Source organism: Chrysemys picta, chromosome 1 (genome assembly GCF_011386835.1).
Source record: "Chrysemys picta bellii isolate R12L10 chromosome 1, ASM1138683v2, whole genome shotgun sequence".
NCBI classification, from domain to species: Eukaryota; Metazoa; Chordata; order Testudines; family Emydidae; genus Chrysemys; species Chrysemys picta.
Window position 1 is genome coordinate 108,001,649 of NC_088791.1, and position 21,833 is coordinate 108,023,481.

A 21,833-nucleotide genomic window follows, 5' to 3' on the forward strand; every position below is an offset into this window, starting at 1 on the left:
AAGTCAAAATGAATTTTTAATAAAGTTAACGTAGTTGCATATTTAAATTAATAGGCATCATAACTAAAATTCAAACTTGGAATGATCTCACCCACTGGTGTCAACTCATGGTTTTATTGCCAGTCTCATGCTCTTTGGTGTTTCTTTTAAAGCTCCAGCTCATGGAATCATGGTTATTACATGAAAATCTCAGTTATTTTAAAAGTGATCACTTCTAGCCCTCATGGCTGCAGAGAAGGTCTGGAAAATGTGAATCCTAGAAGCTCAGACGGTACAAGGCAAATAAAAAGAATCCCACTCTTAACTTTTTAATTGAGTCTCACAGTATTTTGGTGTCCCACTCATGATTTTTGAAGGCAGCAATACCACTGGCCCTGTGGCAGACTGGTTAGAACTGAAAAGGACTCTGCACTTCTAGATGGAACTGAAATACCTCTGTGGTGAGCTGTACTATGAAACAGTAAAAGAAATGTAAAGCGCATCCATTTGAAAATAAAAGTGGTATAGATGGACCCAACTGAAAAATGTCAAGGGGGTGGGGGGGACAACTTACCCCTAAACCTCAAGAGAACTTTTTTTTAAATCTACAACAGGGGCTTAATGGCCCACAAATGCCAGTTACGCTAATGTCATTAGCCACAATTACCCATTTCCTACTCACATTAAACCAATCTTTGATGGACTATTTTGGGCTTCATAGTCATTTACTCGAGTCCTGCTGAAGTGTCACATACTGTACAGAAAACGGTGGCATTTTAAGCACAGACAAAAGATTAGAAGATTATTCCATCACAGAAACATCATAATGTGCTCTTTTCATGCAACATGAAGCCAGACTTTGTTTTTAAGCTAAAACTTGCTTCCAAGTGGTTTTTGTTTTAACAAACTGACCCTTGGGCAATCTGTGTATATAAAATGTATTAATTCCATTTGGTTTTATGAACTCTATTTTTGACTGTAACTTTTGGGTGGCCTTAAAACACCCATTTTATAGCAGAAGGCAGACCAGGTCAGAGTACCTGAAATAGGGACATCAACAAGTGAATAGCCTGGCCCTAGTGGAACACTGAGGTGCTACTATCAGAACTATTAACTCTGTCAGCAGTCCTTCCGTAGGGGTTGGAGAATGGGAAATCCCTAGTGGAGGAGGAAAGAAAGAAGAGGTGTCAGACCCTACCCAGCAAGAGGGGGGCAAACCTCTTGCTCAGTCTTTTGGTTCTGGAGTGAGGGTCAGAGGGACCTGCCCCCGCCCCTCCCCCCCACACACACATACAAACACTGACCAAAACCCAAAAGACTAGAGGGGTGAGGATAGTGGAGAGAGGGGTTTAAATTCAGGTTTCTGTTGCTTTGCCTAAATCTGTGTATGTCTAGACTTTGAGCTAGAGATGTAAATTCCAGCTTGAGGAGAGACACCAGTGCTAGCTCTGAGTGGTTGGTAGGTGGGGCCGTACCACAGAGGCGACACCTTACTTTTAGCACACTAGCTCAATCAGAGCTAGCGCAGCTATATCTCCTCGAACGCACACCTCTAGCTCAAAGGCTAGACATACCCTAAGCATAAAGTGTGTGTTTAAGCCTTTACAAAAGCGATCTTCCTCAGTTTAATGGTCACATGGTCCCCAAGGAGTAAAAAATTGTGCACTGAAGTGCACACAAGGTTGACGCTGGGGGGGCGGGGGCTGTGCATAAACTGTTGGAGGAGGGCTTCAGCACTGGCCTTGAGGCTTAGGGCAGTTGGACTGCAGGGTCCCACCCTCCAAGGAGGAGGTGCCAGACAAACTCTACACCTGGGAGTGTGCCTAAAGGCCAAATCTAGAGATAGCATCTGGACACTGCTTAGACCCATTTGGCTTGCAAGCAAGTCGGATCCAAGGATTGGGTCCAATTATAACAGCCTGAGGACCATCCACAAAGGGGATCTGTCAGGGCTACAACAAACAAAACCCAATAACGCCTCGGCAATGCACAAAGGATGCAACTATAGGGGAACAAAATTAAAGAGACTAAGGGGAAATCCAACCTCTATTCATGTCACAGACACAAAGTTATTTTATACTATTCTTGCCAATATCTATGTGTAATTTCCATTGACATCAACAGGAGGTGCCCAAGTACATATTGAGGAAAGGCTAGACCTGTGAATTTGGTGCATTTTCATGCAAGAGACTTGGAAGTTGAACCCTAGGATTTAATTCAGTGGGCCAGGGCTTTCACCCCTTGTCTTTAATCCACCACAACTCTGAGACCTGATTATGTTTTAGCTCCATTCCACTCTTCCTCCTCCTCCGTTATCCTTGAGGCATTTCAACATTGTCCCAGAGTTTTGAGAAGATCTCGCTCATTCTGCCTGGTGAAAACTCACCCATACTGGAGCTATAGTCTATGAATAGAGGAGAACTACTGAGGCAGAGCAGAAGCGCCAGCAGCGTAAATGTCACAACAGCAGCATGTCTGCTGTTAACCAAGTAACCCATAGCGACATCTCTTGTTCAGTGTACCACAGAAAGTTCAAAGCTCAAATTTGCCTCAGCCGCCACTCATGTGTTCACAGAAACCAAACCAATCAGTGATGTCATGGTCATCTTCGAACTCGAAGCACGAACATGAACATCCGTGACACACTTCGCAGTAATTCTTAGTACACCACCACTTTATTGCCCTGCCCCCACTCTACAGCTCTTGCCTCCAATTTTAATCCATTTTACTTCCTCCAGTGCAATCAGAGCCAAGACAAACTGCTTTGAAGCTCATTTGAAGTCCTGTCTTTAGATGCCTGGTTTTGAGAGCTATTGTTCCATTGTCAGTTTCTCTCAACTGTCCTTCATTTGCTTGTGTCTGCTCAACTCCAACTTCCCTCCAATGAGCCCCTGAGCTTTTGTTTCTCCCCAGAACAAGAGAGATCTCCTGCCTCTAAGCTACACTGGTTTGTTTTATTACCTCAGCCCCACCCCCACTCCTGCTCCCTTTGTCAATTTTGTCCGTCAGTTGCATCCGAACTCCTAGACTGTACACATTCAGCCAGCCAGCAAATAAGAAACAAACAGTCTTATTTGCTGCTTGGTTGTACAATATACACAATGGGGTCCTGATCCTTGATCAGGTGTCCTAGCATGAAAACCCTGTTGCGCTAGGTATTGTACAGTAACAGAACAGCAATTTATGCTGCCAAAGCCACCTACTGTTTAATATGCCACTTCCTCGGATAGGGCATGTCTGCACAGAGAGTTAGTGAGTGGCAAGCTGAAGTGTAAATTGATAGCACTTTAGCCTGCTGTACACTAGCTGGCTGTGTAGTCCTTGCTACCACGCACTAAAAGTTCCATAGCACGCTTTGACATACTATTTTCTGCATAGTAGCAGGGTCCACATGGCCAGTTAATATGCAGCACGCTACAGCACTGTGGATTTACACCCCAGATTGCCAAACGCTAACTCTCCATACAGAGAGGCCCTCAGACAGACACCATTTGCCTACAGCTAGTTCAAGAGGACATTTAACAGTGTCTTTGAATTTCTTCTGCTTACTCACATGTTATCTCTATTTCCCTAGAACTACTGACAAAGTGTAACTTTACAAATGCCTACTCTGAACAGTATTGCTGTCTTCAGGTATGCCAGTTTGCACATAAGTGCTTGAATTTAGACTGATGTGAACAGCTACAAATATGATCAAGAAGAATCCCTGTCACGTGCCCTTTGGAGACAAAGAATCATTCATATATTTTAAAGGGCAGAAGGGACCATTTATGATAATCTAGTCAGATATACTGCAGAACAGACCATAGACTTCCACCATGGGGAGTATGGCCATACCTCTAGTGGGTGAAAAGGGAGTTTAATGTCCTTCACGGAAAAGTCTTAACTGCAAAATTTCTAATTGATAGTACTTGCATCAAATTATCAATTGTTCAGATTTTCTAGCATTCTTAAATGTTGAAAGGTATCTAGAACTCTAGATAAATTGAACAAGGAAAATGAGCCATTGACTTTGGTTTTTAAGTTTGGCTGAATTGTGTTTTCCCCTCCCTCCTCCAAATCCCTCCATTAGCTGTGTGCATGTTTTAGGTTATATGGCAAGTCCAGTGAGTAAAATGGTCAACCACTGATTAATGATTACACTGACACTTGTTAATTAAGAGGAACAGATACAGCCAAAGTTTACCTGCACCTATTTGTCATACAAACGTTGGATAACCGTAAATGGAATTTTGATTGAGAAGCTAGGAGAGGAGGTGGTCCATCATCAGGAATGAGAGGTAGGTGTTCCACAAGGCACTATTAAGAAGAGTTCCACAATATGAATAAGTTTGACAACACCAGTTTTGAAAACCACGTTGACAGACACGTGAAAAAGGACAACACTGACCAGAGAGCAAATTAGTCATTCCTTTTGCATCAACAGTTTGCCTTTTCCAAATGACCTGGGGAAACTTGTGCTGTAGTAACAGCACAAACGCAACATGCTTCCTGAGCAGGTTCTTTTTATTTTTCCAAACCATACACTTATTTTTGGCAATATCCAAACGTCTCATGTTGCCTGCACATTGAATTAGTTAAGAGGAACAGTGTTTTACATGCATGAGCCAGTTTCAACACTGTAGGCATGCAGCTAGTCCAGGAACTACTACTACCATTACCATTGCCTCTTCATTTCCCACCTTCTACCAAACATTCTGAAGGAAGTGGCTAAATGGGCATATTTTTATTATTTTGACATGTTTTGACACAGACCTCCTTCTCTTACTAACCAGTCATTGATTTATTGACGATGACTTAGTGTTATGGGTTTGATGGGGGAAATTCTACAGTCTGCGTTAAACGGTAGGTCAGATTAGATTATCATAATGGACGCTTCTGGCCTTTTAAAAAACAAAAAAAAATTAATCAACCAAAGGGTGTTTTGCGGTTAGCTTCTGGTCATTTTAGTCCTAAATGCTGAAAAACAAAAAATGAACAGGAAATAAATATGCACACTTAATGTTTGAGAAAAGCCGTCTGTACCAAATAGACCAATGACAGACTACGTATCAAATTCAGTCAGGGTGTGATTCCAATAGCGTCAATGTTTTACGTAAAGTTGGATGCCTGTAGTGCTGACAGGACCATTAAGACTTAGGATACCAAATTCTGCATTTTTGTTATTTTCACACAACTCTGAGTTGCTTCAATGGAAGGTATGTGCATGTATATCTGCAAGCAGAATTTAGTCCATGGTGGTAATAATCTGCAAAATAACTGCAGACTGGGAAATTGTATAGCCAACACAAATTTCCAACATGGTTTCCTATAAAATAATTGCTAGTACATTCCTCAAATTTTTTGGAGAGAGAAAATATTTTGAAGAGAACTTCACCCTGTTCTCCCCAGCTTGTTTTCAGATATTACACCGGTCAGAATTTGTTGGACAATTCACCTAGTACAGTACCAAAAAAGAAAAATCTTGTGTATACCAGGGAAGCCCAATATATGACAAGCTTTAGGTCACAATGGCCTCCATTGTGTCTAGATACAGTACTGTAATTGCTGTCTGCATTAACTAATGCTCATTTTGGTTTTCCCTGAACACATCATATAGCAATCAGATATTCAATCACTACAATCCAATCAACCGTAATGTGGTGGGTGACTCACACCCAGGAGCAAGGAGAGCGGATGCCCAAAGGTAATTATTCATTTCCAGAGGCAGGAAAGAGAATCAGGGCACTGTTTATTTTGTTCAGAGCTCTCAGCCTCTATTAGATTCACTGTTTTAACACAGACATCCCTTAAAGCACAGCACGTTACTGAAGTCTCCTTTATTTCATCCTCTGCAATAAGCAGCAAATTTTAAAAAAAGCCCATAAAGTATTATTTGAATAATCCCATGAGATCATATCCATTTGACGAGCTGAGGTACAGCAGCAGTAGAGGAAAATCACAATCTTTTCTGCTAGACTTTGCAAATACCTTGCTGCAGCAATACTGTACGGAATGCAGGTCACCTCAGTTCTCTGAAAGCAAGACAGGGATATAACATGATACTGCAGTAACTAACACTGCTAACATGTAAGAGCCTGGCAGGCAATTCTATACAATGGGGAGGTATATGGGGCAGAGGTGATCCAGTAATTTTTTACTCAGAGGAAGAGAACCAAGATAAGCACATGCTACGCATAATCTGCCCCCCCCACCAGACTTTAAAAAAAAAAACCCACACATTCCTGTCATACATAAATATGAACTCTTTTCTCTAAAAATTGAAAAAAAAAACCATTTATGACAGTAAACAATCACTGGTCTATGTGCTTTGAGCAATGTCTCGCATTATCTACCCTCAAATGAATCCTCTCGAGTTAGCCTACCTACCTTGATTGAGAAAAGCCACACTGCAATATTGCACTCAGACTGCACAGAGCAACTGGATTAGAAGCGGATGGTTCTGCGAACTTGAGCCATAGCCTATATCCTCTGATAGGCCAGCCAACTCAAATCAAAAGCACCACCACACTTAAGTTAAGGGTTTAGTTGTGTGGTCGGGACTCAAGTTAGGGGCAACACTAGAATTCTAGCTCAAGTTAACTCTGCAGTGAAGACAAACCCTTAGCTGTGCTCTTCGTAATCTAGGATTAACCAGATTTCTACAGGCCAGGGTTTCTCAACACATAGGCCATGACCCAAAATTAGGTCCCCAGAATGTGTCAAAGGGTCCCACGGCTCCAGTCCGGTGGGGCTGGCTGGGCTTGGCTCCAGGGGGCCAGCTGGGTCAAATTTGAGTGAGTGATGCTGCAAACCCCACATACTAGGTTACAACACCCAAAGCAGGGGGCCAAGACCAGCCAGCTATGTGGGACTGGAACCACAGGAGCTACCACTGCAGGGTGAGTGCAGAGTGGGCTCTGCAAACCCCACTAGGGCCTGCCACCATACTGGAAGCAGGACCTGACTCCCCACCCTCAGGATCTGTTAACTGGGTCCTGACGGGCCATCAACATTTACAAATGGCTTCTGAGCCCAAAAAGGTTGAGAACCACTGCTGCAGATCACACGCCCTGCAATTTGCAGCCACCCCTTTAAAATCTCTCCTAAGTTTCCAGTACAATTTTGTTCAGCTTTTAATTAAATGTCAACTTCTAATAGGCAAATAATTTGTACTGGTCCTTTGGGTAGTCACTTAAACCAGGTTTCAGTTTAGTTTTAATATAATCAGATTGGCATTGAATGCATCACTATGAGTTACTGTGGCTCAGTTAGTAGCACATTTGGATTTCACCTTATACCAAAGGCTGATGTGCAGTACAATCCTTAAGTGGGCAGGGGTGGGGTGGGGGGAAGAGCTTGACTATGAGGAGGTGTTATTTTTCCATTCACAACAATGAACTGGAATACTTACCGCCTGTCAATATACGTTAGAGTCTATGGTATATATCTCCCAAAGACTAGATATAACCTACAATGTTCCCTACATGAACAGATTCTGATGCCTGGGTCGGTGCAAGAACCATTGAATGCTCAGTGGTTACTCCAGGTCCTGAGTCTGTTCACTAGCCGTACACAAAACTTACTAGTTTATGAAGAGCTTTTAAATACCAGCTGTATACAAAAAAGTCTAAAATGTGCTCTAATCTCTTCATAGTCTTCCATACAAGCCCATGGCACACAGGTAGTTTTTCTATTTGTCTGACACCCAGATACAGTACTTCTGATGCTATGAATGTTGTGAGAATTCTCCCAGCCCCTTACAGTAACTTAAGTAGCTGGCATTTTTCAAATGCCTGGCATGAGACAAATATTTCAATATTTCTGTGATTCAATGCACACAGTACCTGACAGGGTGCAGTTAGGTAGGGAGGCTTCCTCAAGGTCCAGCTAGCATTTTACGAAATATAGACTGCACAAGATCTGGCACCCTTCCTATCATGCCAACACCCAGCTTTACAATGCATTACGTTGTGCCTGAAGGCTGAAGTCTATGTTTGCAGAATAGGAACAAGTCTGAATCACACTTTTCCCTGGGCAAAACTAAAGAAGAAAATTTCCCAAGTGATAATAAAGAGAAATCAAACTGGCTGCTCATTTAGTTGGTGTGGTCTTGTGATACAGGCACAGGGAGAACAGACTTCATCTAGGGGCTTACATTGGTGTGGTTGCCTAGGTGGCTAACTGCAAGATAGGGCCTAACATCCTTTGTTGCCTTGGGGATGTCAATGTAACCTGTCTGTCTCCATTTCCCTACCTGTAAATGAAGATGTACTTACTATAAGGATGTTGTGTGGACTGCATTTAGGAAGTAACATGTCTAGGAAGTCCTATATATTTGATGCATTATTATTCTCTCCTTAAACTTTTGATATTGTTCTTGCTCAAGTAAAAAAGTTAGCCCCTGCTCACTATTTAGTTTCTCCATTTACTCAGTGCTGCAGTGAACAATGTCCTATGACTACAACGGTGTCACCATGGAAAAGTTATAATAAATTCAGCTTAACAGCATCACTCTTAAGGTGCAGATTGAGGCAGTAGGTTAGAGTAGCAATTGTATGGTTCCCTACACCTGCAATTCCCTTTCTGACCTCATTCACCTGATCTCTATCCTCTTCTACTTCAAATTTCTCCCAGTAAAAACTTGCTTCTAACACAAGGCCTCTTATTACAACATTTCAGCGAGGAGAGGTGGGTTAAGTGAAAACGAAAGACCCGCAGAACTACAAGAGGAACGCTGACCACCACTTAGTCATGTTTTTCTTGATTCCCATCCCCCATCTCTTGACTTCTCCATGTCTATGTGGAGAGTAGCTCCTTTTGGTAGGGACCTTACTATTTGTCTGTAAAGTGCCTACCACACTTTGGACACTATAGATGTAACATACAGCCCCTTTAAGCATAAATATCCCCATAACCATTGAACAGGACAAGAAATTTAAGTTTTTATGTATAGGAATCAAGCAGTATTTCTTAAATAGTTTGTGAGCCCCCTAGTGGCTCTCATGGTCCTTAATGTTTCAGAAGCCACCAGAGCGGTGGTGTGTGAATGCGTAGCAAGGCCTTGCACATATATAGTCAGTCAACATGATTACTGTGTTCATGGGTTTCCTTCATATTATGTATGTTGTGTAAGGAACAACCGGCAGGGAGGATGGGATCTAATCCAAGAGTGTAGTCAGAAAGAGGGTAACTGCAGAGGGTTAGTGAAAGTGCAAAGGAAACTATAGCCACTGGGACTGAGAGTTAGCTGCTTGTTTGGAGGAACAGAAGAGTTACTACCCAAGTCCTATACCAGGGGTGGCCAACCTGTGGCTCCGGAGCCACATGCGGTTCTTCAGAAGTTAATATGAGGTTCCTTGTATAGGCACTGACTCTGGGGCTGGAGCTACAGGCGCCAACTTTCCAATGTGCCGGGGGATGCTCACTGCTCAACCCCTGTCCCCGCTGCAAGCCCTGCCCCCACTCCACCCCTTCCCACCCCCTCTCCTGAGCCTGCCATGCCCTCACTCCTTCCCCCGCCCCCAGCCTCCTGCAAGCCACGAAACAGCTGATCGGGAGGTGCTGATCAGCAGGGCTGCCGGTGGGTGGGTGGGAGGTGCTGGGAGCGGGGCAGGGAAGCTGATGAGGGGGTTGCTGATGTATTACTGTGGCTCTTTGGCAATGTACATTGGTAAATTCTGGCTCCTTCTCAGGCCCAGGTTGGCCACCCCTGACCTATACACTACGAGATATATATATATATATATATATATGAAAATCCCCCTCCCACTACAGAAACCCTATGCAAAATCCTTCAAGTAAACAAAAAGAGGAGGGTTAAAGGCTTTAAAAAAAAAAAAAAAAAAAAAAAAAAACCTCCTTCTCTGATAGCAGTAGCAAGAGCACTAGCATATCATATCAACCTGCTCATAAACAACTTCTTAAAATTCCAGTGCAGCCACGGTCACTGATCATGAGTTTTATAAAAAGTTTGTTGGTATGAGGTTCACATGTGCAGGCAAATCTGAGTTGACAGTTTCCCTTTAACACTGTACTTTAAGTTTAGGGGGTGGCAGCTGGCATTTCAAGCCTGAATCTGTGTCAAACAGCAAATTAACATACAGAGTTTGTTGCTTATCCACAACAGGTGAGTTTCTTCCTTTCTTCTAAGGAGTAGTGCTCTGAGGCACAAGACATAGTGAAAGTATCACCAAGGATGGAGTCCCATGTTTACTGCTTCTACAGTTTCCATTTTAGATGTGCTCGATATACAAGTATTTTTCCAACCTGCAAGCCGAGCACATTCAGACTGGGCTCTCAGAGCCAAATTGGCTCCCTTTATCCCCCCAAATCACCACCAGTAATAAAGGTTCTGTGGGCTTAATTAAATGACACCTGTGTAACACTTCCCTCCCCATCCCTTAACTGCACAGGTGTGACTGATGGAAAACTAATAAATAAGCCTATTCAGGAGGCATGAGATGAAACAGAATCCCCAAATCATTTTGTTATCACCATGTTGGCTCTGCAGAGCCAACAGAGAATCCAATAAAAACGTGTCATTAAAAAGTCAGAGACAACACTGAATGCACACATGGAGCATATCTACATAGTATGATGGGGCTATTTTTTCCATAGTCTTTTCTCAGTTTCAAACCAGACACTTCTTACAGACCCACTAACCGGGACCTGCCAAGTCTCTCACACTGGGGATTAAAAGGCTCAGACAACTCAATTTTGAATCTCAAAAATTAGTTCTTGCAAAAACAAGCACTTTTGGAAAAAACAAACAAACAAACAAACAACACACCTAAGACTTCTTTTACCCCAAAGAGAATTTTAAAAGCCAACAAACATCCCTGTGCGAATGAATGAGACCTCCAGAGAGAAAATACCTAATCTACTTTTATTGCATAAACAGAGCAAAACACCACTAAAATCAGAGTGAAAAGTTATTAACACCCACAGTGTTAGTTATGACATGATAGAAACATTTGAAGATATTATTGTATTAGGTTATTATTGACCTGAGGACCAAAATTCCAGCTTCATCAGGAGGAATTCATTAGCCCTTGTAAATGTCAGAGCCATTTTGAAGTCTTGCCATTTGCTGAAGGAGGCTTTTGCTTGTGTTTTTCCATTTTTATTAGTTATTGTGCTAGGCGCTGTACAAGCAGAATAAAAGGGCACAGCTTGCAATCAGTGAGACATTGCAAACCTCAGCCAGTCAGTGCGGAGGGAGAACCCGGGCAGGAGAAGAGAGCCGGACGGGAGGGCTGGCCAAGCTCAGCGCTGGGGGAGAAAAGGGGAGGCGCGCGCGGATTGTTACCTGCTGCTTCCTTCCGAGCCCCTTCTCCCGGCGGTGGGCAGAACCTGCCCCCTCCAGTGGGGACAGCAAAGACCAGGGCCGAGCTGTGCAGGGTCGGGCTGGATTTCCTCCGGATCGCCATCCGCCTGAAGTTAGCGCTCTCCGCTCCGCTCATCCTGCCGGGGCGAGGAGGAGGCAGCTCGCGCGCCCTCGCTGCTCAGCGCCCCGGGCACAGCAGGGCTCGCATCGCACCTGCCCGCGCTCGGGCTAGCGCAGAGGGGCTGCTGCCCTGGCGCTGGGCTCGGTGCCCACAGCGCCTCCCCCGCCGCAGAGGAGAGCCGCCAAGCTGCGGGCTCAGCAGCCCGCTGTCCTGGAGCGCTGCGGAGGCCCGGCTGGAAGGAAGCCAGCGGCGCAGGGACCCTCCCCAGCAAAGCGCGCCCACCCCCTGCACTACAGCTACCGCTGCCGTTTGACTCCAGGCCCTCTCTGCACGAGCACTGCCCTGGCTTTGTAACTCCTCCTCCTCCCTCCTGCACCTGCCAGGTGAGTCCTGCCTGCGCTCAGCGCCCTCCCCCTGGGAGGCAGCCGCGCCGCTCTGGAAACTCTGCAGCTCCTCCCTCTCCGCCAGCAACTTCTCAGCAGCGGCCTCTGGCTCTCCTCTAGCTGCTCCGCTTGCCCCCTCCCCCGCCCTACACACCCCTCGTCGGAGCCTTCCCCACCCCCAACTTTCTAATGCACTCGGGCAACTGCCAGGCTCTCAGTACCTGCCTTAAACTCTCCGGCCCCCTCTCCTTTCCTGCACCACTAGCCCAGTGTTTCTGCAGCTGCAGTGCCACGGCACACACCCTGCCCAGGTAAAACCTTTGATCCTCCAGCTAGTAAACACAACTGCCCTTCATTTGCTGTCAGCTAACTTTCAGACACCGCTACTCTCCAAACCTCCCCTCCACTACTGCACCAAGAGACAAAAAGACACTTGCCTCCTTCCTCCCGGCTACAACTCCGCAAAGCCCCCACCCGCAGGAGGGAGAAGCATGCTCATGAGATAGCATCGGCTTCCGTTCCTCCTGATTTATGTTCTGCTTCCTGGACTTGCCTGTTCCTCTCTCTGCTGATGTGCTGGCTTCCCTAGAGAAGACAGAATAAGCATGCATGAACATGCCTGTACCCACACACTAGCACCCATTGGATTGGGAAGCTCTTAGATCAAGTGAAACCTGCCTGATATGGGTATTGAGAGCCCGGGTAATCCAACCACCTGGTGAGAACAGATAGATCCCTGTCTGGGGGAGCTCAAAGAAGTCTGGGGCAAGTGAGAAGAAATAATGACCAATCTGTGACAGCAAACCCTTTAGGCAGCAGGGACAGGCAAATGGAGGAGCTCTCCCATACCCAAGGATTCCAATCCCCTTCCCCACCTTTCCATCCCCAAACAGATCCTCCTCACCAGGCAGACTGCTTTCCCCACAAACTGCCTCCCTCCCACCATCACCACTTATTTCTGATGCCATTCCTCAAAGATTTCTCCGTGTCTGTATTAGAAATGGGCCTTACCTTGTCACACGCCAGCAGGTCACCCCACCAGATATTTTTATATATTTATTTGTTTATTATCATTTTTATTAATTTGTCCAGATACAATAACCAAACTACCAGATTCATCATAATATCCAAAGTAAATGAAGACAGTTAGGACAAAGGGAGGGAAGGGGAAGTAACACATCTATCTTCAGGGTCTACATTCATTATAGATCTCTCAAAAGTCAGTTCAGATTGCTTTGAATGTTTCAGGCACTCTCTTTCTGTGGAGAGCCCATCTGGGCAGGGACGGCTCCAGGAACCAGAGCAGCAAGTGCGTGCCTGGGGCGGCAAGCCGTGGGGGGCGGCCTGCCGGTCGCTGTGAGGGCAGCAGTGAGGCGGCCTTTGGCGGCGTGCCTGCGGGAGGTCCGCTGGTCCCGCAGTTTCAGCGGCAATTTGGCGGCGGGTACGCCAAAGCCGCGGGACTGGCAGATCACCTGAAGAAACACCGCCATATCCGTGTGACCGCGGACTGCCCGCAGGCATGCCGCTGAAGGCCGCCTGACTGCCGTGCTTGGGGCAGCAAAAGACACAGAGCCGCCCCTGCATCTGGGTCAGCCATAATACTGAGCTAGGCATCAGTATTTGGTGGGGATTGACTTTTCCATTTATGCAGGATTATTTTTTTAGTGACCAAAGCTGCATGTTGGCCCCAGGCTGCCTTGTTAGCAGGTAACTTCCAGGTATCAGGAAGATATCCAAGAATGAAACTTAAGGGGGAGGGCTCCCATCAATTTTTTTTTCTCTTGACTTATGATATACCACTTATGGGCGTGTTTATGTTCCCATTTAAACAACTATACTCTCATGTCCAATGGTGAGGCAAGGCCGCACTGCTTGTCAACCAAACATACATTAATACCCTTTGCTGGAAACGTGTTCAGGTCTGTCACATCTTACGCGCATTTAATATGCGCGATTTCAGCTTTACGCGATCGTCAAAAACAAAACAAAACCAAAAAAAAAAAAAGAGAAAAATAGCAATTTTAATAGTGTACCTGTAGTGCAGGCAATTCCGCCTGCCATTGAACTCAATGTAATTTTGACTATACGTGGTTTTCGCTTTACGCGCTAACTGTGGAACGGAACCCCCGTGTAAGATAAGACTCGGCTGTATGTTTGTTTATGGAAAATATGCAGTGCATAGTGCTGATAGACAGAGTGTTCCGCTTGAGTAATTTGAAATGAAGTGTGTGTGAGACTGTCACATGCTCAGATAACACAGTGATAGCAGCCATATAAAAATCTAGACAGTAATCTGCCAGGGATGACTCAGCAGTATCCAGAGAGGGAGTGCCTCCATCGGAATAAGGGATGGAGGAATAAGTATAAGGAATAAGTCACCCGAACATCCTGTCTAGCTATAGGTGCAATTTTAATAAGGGATCCTGAGGGCCCATCGAACACCTCACTATGTATAAGCCAGTCATCGCTTTACCCTAAATTTTCCAAAGCAACTGGTGATTTGTCTGGATCCCAGCTCAGCACTTTACAGGGGCGTGATTTTTAAGAGCCAGATAGGTGCTCAGCATTTTCTGAAAATCAACCCCCATTAAGGTATCTCAAAGTTAGAACAAAACAAATCAAAGCTTGTCCTAGTTAAAAAAACAAAACCACAGCCAACACTTCAGGAACTGAAATTAAAATGACCACTCTAAAAGTTGCAGTTTGTCTAAGAAATCTCAATGTGGAGCATGGAAATGCTTGCGGCCCAAAAACGGAGATACCCCAAATCACTGGCCACGTTTGAATATTTAAGTCCCTATGTCGCAGCAATACCAAAGAGGATAATATTTGTAATTCTTTAATATCAAGTTTTACAAATTCTTACAGCACAAAGAATCTTTTCCTTCACCCTGTGGAGATTGCAGATTTGTAGGCTGTACATCACAAATCATTACGTCAGAGCACTTGTTTGGCTGGCAGGCCAGTGAGTTTCCTACAACATAATATCAGGCCTGTCAGGTGTCTCTTATTTAAAAAAAAACAAACCTTCATAAATATTTATTTTTGGGGACTGACAATCGCAAACAATATACAAAATAAAACCAAAATGGAATCCTCCAAATACAAAATCAATAGTCAAATATGTAGCCAGCCAAGCCAAACCCTGCTGAGAGATTTGGGGGTCACATTGGTCATATATTCTGACCTATGAACTGAATGCAGTGGAACCAACAATCTGACCTGCCAAGGGGAAATATACAAAGTAAAAGTAGATGTATCAAAAGGTAGACTAGATCAGGGTTTCTCAAACTTCATTGCACCGTGACCCCTTTCAGACAACAAAAATTACTACAGGACCCCAGAATGGGGGACAAGTCTGAGCCTGCCTAAGCCCTGCCACCTGGGGGTGGGAGGCAAAGCCAAAGCCCCACCTCCCCAGGCTGGGGGGGCCAAAGCTGAAGCCCAAAGGCTTCAGCCCCAGGCAGGGGACCCGTAACCTGAGCACTGCTGCCCAGGGCTGAAGCCCTCGGGCTTGGGCTTTGGCCCCAAGCCCCAGTAAGTCTAAGCCAGCCCTGGTGACCCCATTAAAACAGGATCCACAACCCACTTTGGGGTCCCAACCCACAGTTTGAGAACCGCTGGACTAGATTTACTGATCAGACCAAACATCTCTGATCTCATGCACTCTGTTGCGTATTCCATATGAAAAACCTCTGATGGCAGCAGAAGTCCTCCACACAGAGTATCTGCAGGGTGGGCCGTAGAGAGCCATGTGATTAGAAAGAGATTTTATATACACATCAGTTAAATCAGAAAGCAAATGCAAAATCTAGCAGTTGAGGATGGTGTGTGAAACTGAGACGTATGCTGGTGGACTTCAGGTTCTCAAACTAGTGAATAGCCTACAGTGACCTCAATCCTCAACACCACTTAATAGCAGATGGGCTCAGTTCAGGAGGGGAGAAGTTGCATATCCCTGATCCTGGGGCTGGACAGAGGCTAGAGTGTCTCAGTGTAGTTAAAAGCAGGGGAAGTGGTAGGGGACAGTACTAATGGAGCTATGCTGGCTTGGGAGTTGGACCAATTACACCACCATGTGTAAGTAAGCACAAGAGAATGGAAATAGTTTCATCTAAGTGTGAAAAAGGGTTGTAGCATCTGTGGTATGAATCATGAGTCAAAAATCATAGGCACACCATGCTTCTCTCTTCATTTACATGTGTACCACACAGTACTGCAAACCCGACAGCATAATGTTGCCACACATACCTGTCATGTCAAACCACATAATCCACTGTTTAAAAGTATCCTATTTATCTAATATTGAAGCACTGAAAGGTGAGGAGACAGCTGTTGGAACAAAAATCTGTGCTAGTCTCTCATATTTCAAGGTTCACAATGTCATACTGCTCCTAATGCCCTAGCTAGATTTCCTATTTCATACTGTTTGACCGTATTTGTGAGGTGTGACAAGTACAGTCTTGAATAATCCAATGCGAAATAATCACTCTTGTTAGCCCTTGGACCCGGGTATTTCAACATCAACAGAAATGTGGTTTACATACTGCCAAATTCAGACCCTGTGCAGGTATATACAAGAGTGATTAGCAAGTGCAGTTATGGTTTGAAGGTGGAATGAGACTCCTTGAATGATGGAGGATAGAAGTTTGAATACAGCCCCAGAGATGCGACTTGGTTTGCAGTATAGTTAGCAGTCCTTGCCATGACTGAGAATTCCAGGTCAGGAATTAGCTAGATCCTATGTTGTGACATTAAAAAGAAGTGGCTATTAGTCAGACTCCTGCAACCTTAACAAAGAATCATCATTATATTCATCACAACCAATTCCTCTCTTCTCTACCACAAGGAAGACTATAGGTTGAATGCTGACTGTTGCAGTGCTAAGCTTGCAGTTCTACTACATTTATACACACAATTGAAGGACATCATCTAGACGAAGCATTCCTGCCTTCATAGCACCTTGGTCTCTGCTGCTATTTTCATCTTAAACACATTTTTCTTCCCCAGAGTCGCATCTGGTCCATTCTGTGCATACGCTTATGCTTTATTGAAATCGTGTTGAAAAAGACTATACTGATCACTCCATGTTGTTATTGAAAGATTTCTGCTTGGAGGAAGTAATTACTGCTAATCAATTTGATTAGATAAGACTTGCTGGATGGCATTCTTATTTATCAAAGTTCCATATTGGTTTTAGAAGTCTCTGAATATTCTTCATTGTCACTCTCAGTTTAATGAAGTCCCATCCCCAATTAAAGTCTGACATGTAGATACCATCAATGCATTTGTTTTTGATACAGATTAATTTCAGGAGAAGGCAAACTTTCATAGAGTCATATTCATAAATTGGAACAGAAAGAGAGCATCCTAAATTAGGGAAAATGTCATCTCCCAGCCCTCTTTCTGCTCCTCTTTCAATGAGAGCTAGCAGCAACCCCCAAAGCAAAGATTTTTGAAAATGATTAGTGATTTTGGTTGCACAGTTTGAGACAAAGGGGTCTGATTTTCAGACAGTGGGTTATGAACTTTATGAAACACATTATGAAAATTAGGGCCTGTGTCAAGGCTCCTTCCCCACTCTGAACTTTAGGGTACAGATGTTGGGGCCTGCATGAAAACTTCTAAGCTTAACTACCAGCTTAGATCTGGTCCGCTGCCACCACTTCCAATGTGCTAATTCCCTTCCCTGGGTAGCCTTGAGAGACTCTTCACCAATTCCCTGGTGAATACAGATCCAAACCTCTTGGATCTTAAAACAAGGAGAAATTAACCATCCCCCCTCCTTTCTCCCACCAACTCCTGGTGGATCAAGATCCAACACCCTTGGATCTAAAAACAAGGAAAAATCAATCAGGTTCTTAAAAAGAAGGCTTTTAATTAAAGAAAAAGGTAAAAATCATCTTTGTAAAATCAGGATGGAAAATAACTTTACAGGGTAATCAAACTTTAAGAGCCCAGAGGACTCCCCTCTAGTCTTAGGTTCAAAGTTACAGCAAACCGAGGTAAACACCTTAGTAAAAGGTACATTTACAAGTTGAGAAAACAAAGATAAAACTAACACGCCTTGCCTGGCTGTTTACTTACAAGTTTGAAATATGAGAGACTTGTTCAGAAAGATTTGGAGAACCTGGATTGATGTCTGGTCCCTCTCAGTCCCAAGAGCGAACAACCTCAAAAACAAAGAGCACAAACAAAAGCCTTCCCCCCACCAAGATTTGAAAGCATCTTGTCCCCTTATTGGTCCTTTGGGTCAGGTGTCAGCCAGGTTACCTGAGCTTCTTAACCCTTTACAGGTAAAAGGATTTTGGAGTTTCTGGCCAGGAGGGATTTTATAGTATTGTACACAGGAGGGCTGTTACCCTTCCCTTTGTAGTTATGACAGCCTGTTAGTGGGGGTCTCAAATTAAACACCCAAAATCACTAGCCACTTTTCAGAATTATGGCCAAATCTTTAGCTTTATGTCAGATCACAGCAGGGAATCATGTGGACTTCACAGTTAGAAAACTTGTGCTAATACTAGGGCTGTTGATTAATCAGTTAACTCACGCAGTTAACTCAAAAAAATTAACTGTGATTAAAAAAATTAATTGCGATTAATCACATTGTTAAACAATAGAATACCAATTGAAATGTATTAAATATTTTTGGATGTTTTTCTACATTTTCAAATATATTGATTTCTATTACAACACAGAATACAAAGCATACTGAGCTCACTTTATATTATTATTTTTAATTCCAAATATTTGCACTGTAAAAATGACAAAAGAAATAGTATTTTTCAATTCACCTCATACAAATACTGTAGTGCAATCTCTTTAGCGTGAAAGTGTAACTTACAAACGTAGATTTTTTTTTTTTGGTACATAACTACACTCTCTCTATCTCTCTACACTCAAAAACAAAACAATGTAAACCTTTAGAGCCTAAAAGTCCACTCAGTCCTACTTCTTGTTCAGCCAGTTGCTAAGACAAACAAGTGCAGCGAGGGAGGAGCTGGGGGCGCACAGGGGCCGCCGCCCGCATGCATCTGCTGCAGGAGCCGGCTCCTCCATGGCTGGGGCTCGCCACCGCCGCAAGCGGGACGCTCTGGCTCTCCGGTGCCTCTGAAAGGCGGCTCCTCCCTGCGGAGCTGCTGCAGCGGCCCAAGCCTGGCAAAGCCAGTGAGTGGACTCGGGGCGGGGGCCACCAGGGTGGGGTGGGGAGGGTTCGCGGGGGGGAGGGGGGAACTGTGCACCCTCCAGGGGAGTTCAGGGGGCGGGGAGAGGGGAACCTGGTCTGGGGAGTAGCCCCTGGGCAGGCTGGCCCCTGGGGTCTATAAAGGCTCGTTGGGATTTGCCCCTCAATGAACGGATGTGCAAGGAGGGGGGGCACAAGGTGGAAGTTTTGCCTAGGGCGCAAAATATCCTTGCACTGGCCCTGCGGGAGATACTGCTGACTGCTTCTTATTTACAATGTCACCTGAAAGTGAGAACAGGTGTTCGCATGGCACTTTTGTAGCCGGTATTGCAAGGTATTTACATGCCAGATATACTAAAATTCATATGCCCCTTCATACTTCAGCCACCATTCCAGAGGACATGCTGCCATGGTGATGATGCTTGTTAAAAAAATAATGCACAAATTAAATTTGTGACTGAACTTGGGGGAGAATTGTATGTCTCCTGTTCTGTTTTACCCACATTCTGCCATATATTTCATGTTATAGCAATCTTGGATAACCCAGCACATGTTCGTTTTCAGAACACTTTCACGGCAGATTTGAAGGTTACACTACTACAAAGAAGGTACTACTAATGTGAGATTTCTAAGGATAGATATAGCACTCGAACCAAGGTTTAGGAATCTGAAGTGTCATCCAAAATCTGAGAGGGACAAGGTGTGGAGAATGCTTTCAGATGTCTTAAAGGAGCAACACTCTGATGCAGAAACTACAGAACCCGAACCACCAAAAAAGAAAATCAACCTTTTGCTGGTGTCATCTGATTCGATGATGAAAATGAACTTGAATCGGTCTGCTCTGCTTTAGATCGTTATCGAGCAGAACCCGTCATCTGCATGGACACATGTCTTCTGGAATGGTGGTTGAAGCATGAAGGGACATATGAATCTTTAGTGAATCTGGCACATAAATAACTTGCGACGCCGGCTACAACAATGCCATGCGAATGCCTGTTCTCACTTTCAGGTGACATTGTAAGCAAGACATGGGCAGCATTATCTCCTTCAAATTGTAACCAAACTTGTTTGTCTGAGTAATTGGCTGACGTAGGACTGCGTGGACTTGTTGGTTCTAAAGTTTTACATTGTTTTTTTTTTTGAATGCAGTTATTTTTTGTACATAATTCTACATTTGTAAGTTCAACTTTCATGATAATAAGATTCCACTACAGTACTTGTATTACATTAATTGAAATATACTATTTCTTTTGTTTTTTACAGTGCAAATATTTGTGATCAAAAATAAATATAAAGTGAGTACTGTACACTTTGTATTCTGTGTTGTAATTGAAATCAATATATTTGAAAATGTAGAAAACATCCAAAATATTTAAATAAATGGTATTCTATTATTGTTTAACAGTGTGATTTTTTTTTAATCGCGTGACTAATCGTGATTAATTTTTTTAATCACTTGACAGCCCTAGTTCATACTATACTATTCTATATAATACTAGGGTTGAATTCTGGCTTTGAATATGGGTTTGGTACTCCCACAACAACACTAAGAGCTAGGTTTACACATCATAAAACAGTCTATGATATTACAGGTTATTATGTAAGGATCCATTTTCTGGTCCCATAGTTGGACCCTATTGTCCTGAGCCAATGTCCTCTTGAAGTTATTTATTACATTTGGATTCATTACATTGAGTTCAATGGACTTTAAATAAGGCCCCCTAGGTGTGTGTGTGTGTGGGGGGGAAGAGCAAAGAGAAAAGAATCCTCCCATAACTTTCCAACAATTTTCTGACACCATATGGGGGGCGGGGAGGGGGAGGAGAAAAAACCATATGGAAACATGTACCTATAAAAACTAAATGCTCTCTCTCAGGTGTTCTTTTCAATTGTTTTGTCCTCTAACTAATCCCAGCCTCTACCCTAGTTTGTCTTTACAGTGCAATATGTACAGAGAGCATGAATAAACTCCCTGGGGCAGGTGCTGTGTTTAAAGGGCCATGCACATCTGTGGTGCTATATACATAATGTAATAAATGTGGTGTATGCATAGAAACCTAACTAAATAATAGAACAAATGTTTTGAATTTGTACTTTACTAATACCAGGGTGAGGTTTTTATTTCCTTCTCCTCTAAGTCACTAAAAGAGCATCAAGCTGATCAAATTATTTGTCAAAGAAAAACCATCATTAATTAGACACTAATTCTGGAAGAAATGTCATGGTCACAACACTGTTGTAACTTAATTTCTTTGTTCTGCTGGCAGTTCCCTTTCTGACAAAGAAGCCCTTACCCACCCTTGTTTATTCTCTGTATGACAGAGCTGTCAGCTACCTACCGTCTCTCTTAATGAGGTGCATGGTACCTGAGCATAAAGTTTGACATGGGTATTAATAATTGATAGTGACTTAATATACAGCAGCTGCTTTAAAATCACTACAGTGTTTGCAAAAAATCTTCTAATGGAATCTCATCCATCCTTGTTTTTGTTCCTTTCATTCTCACCCATGTTCCATGGATTGACTCAGATGTTTATGAACTGAGATTTGATTATTTGGAGCAGAAGTTTTGAAGATACAGCAAGAGCTGCTCCTATCCTTGCTTTATTACTTGAATTCAGCATTTAAAAATAGCAGGATTATTTTTACTTTATTTATTTACTTACTTATTTTAGGAGAAACATAGCTCACTGACAGCCAGACTTTCCCCCCTATATGCCTGACTCTATTTCTAATTTTGGGAACAGTATTTTCTGGAAACGGTATGTATCTGATTATTTCAAAGCTTTATACATTGCAAATGGGTGTGCCTTTATCATATGGAAATGTGGCATGATGAAAACCTTTATATGCAAACAT

The 21,833-nt window shown here is 43.6% G+C and overlaps 1 protein-coding gene across 1 annotated transcript in view; it reads right to left on the reverse strand.

Annotated features, from left to right (window-relative positions):
- FGD4 (FYVE, RhoGEF and PH domain containing 4) overlaps window positions 1–11,846 on the reverse strand; it is a 192,787-nt gene extending 180,941 nt beyond the window's left edge. Inside the window, exon 1 of the mRNA XM_005303077.5 lies at window positions 11,270–11,846. Within this exon, the coding sequence (XP_005303134.2) occupies window positions 11,270–11,423 (154 nt within the window). The 5' untranslated portion in view covers window positions 11,424–11,846. The remainder of the gene's footprint in view (window positions 1–11,269) is intronic.
- Between the last annotated feature and the right edge of the window lie 9,987 nt (window positions 11,847–21,833).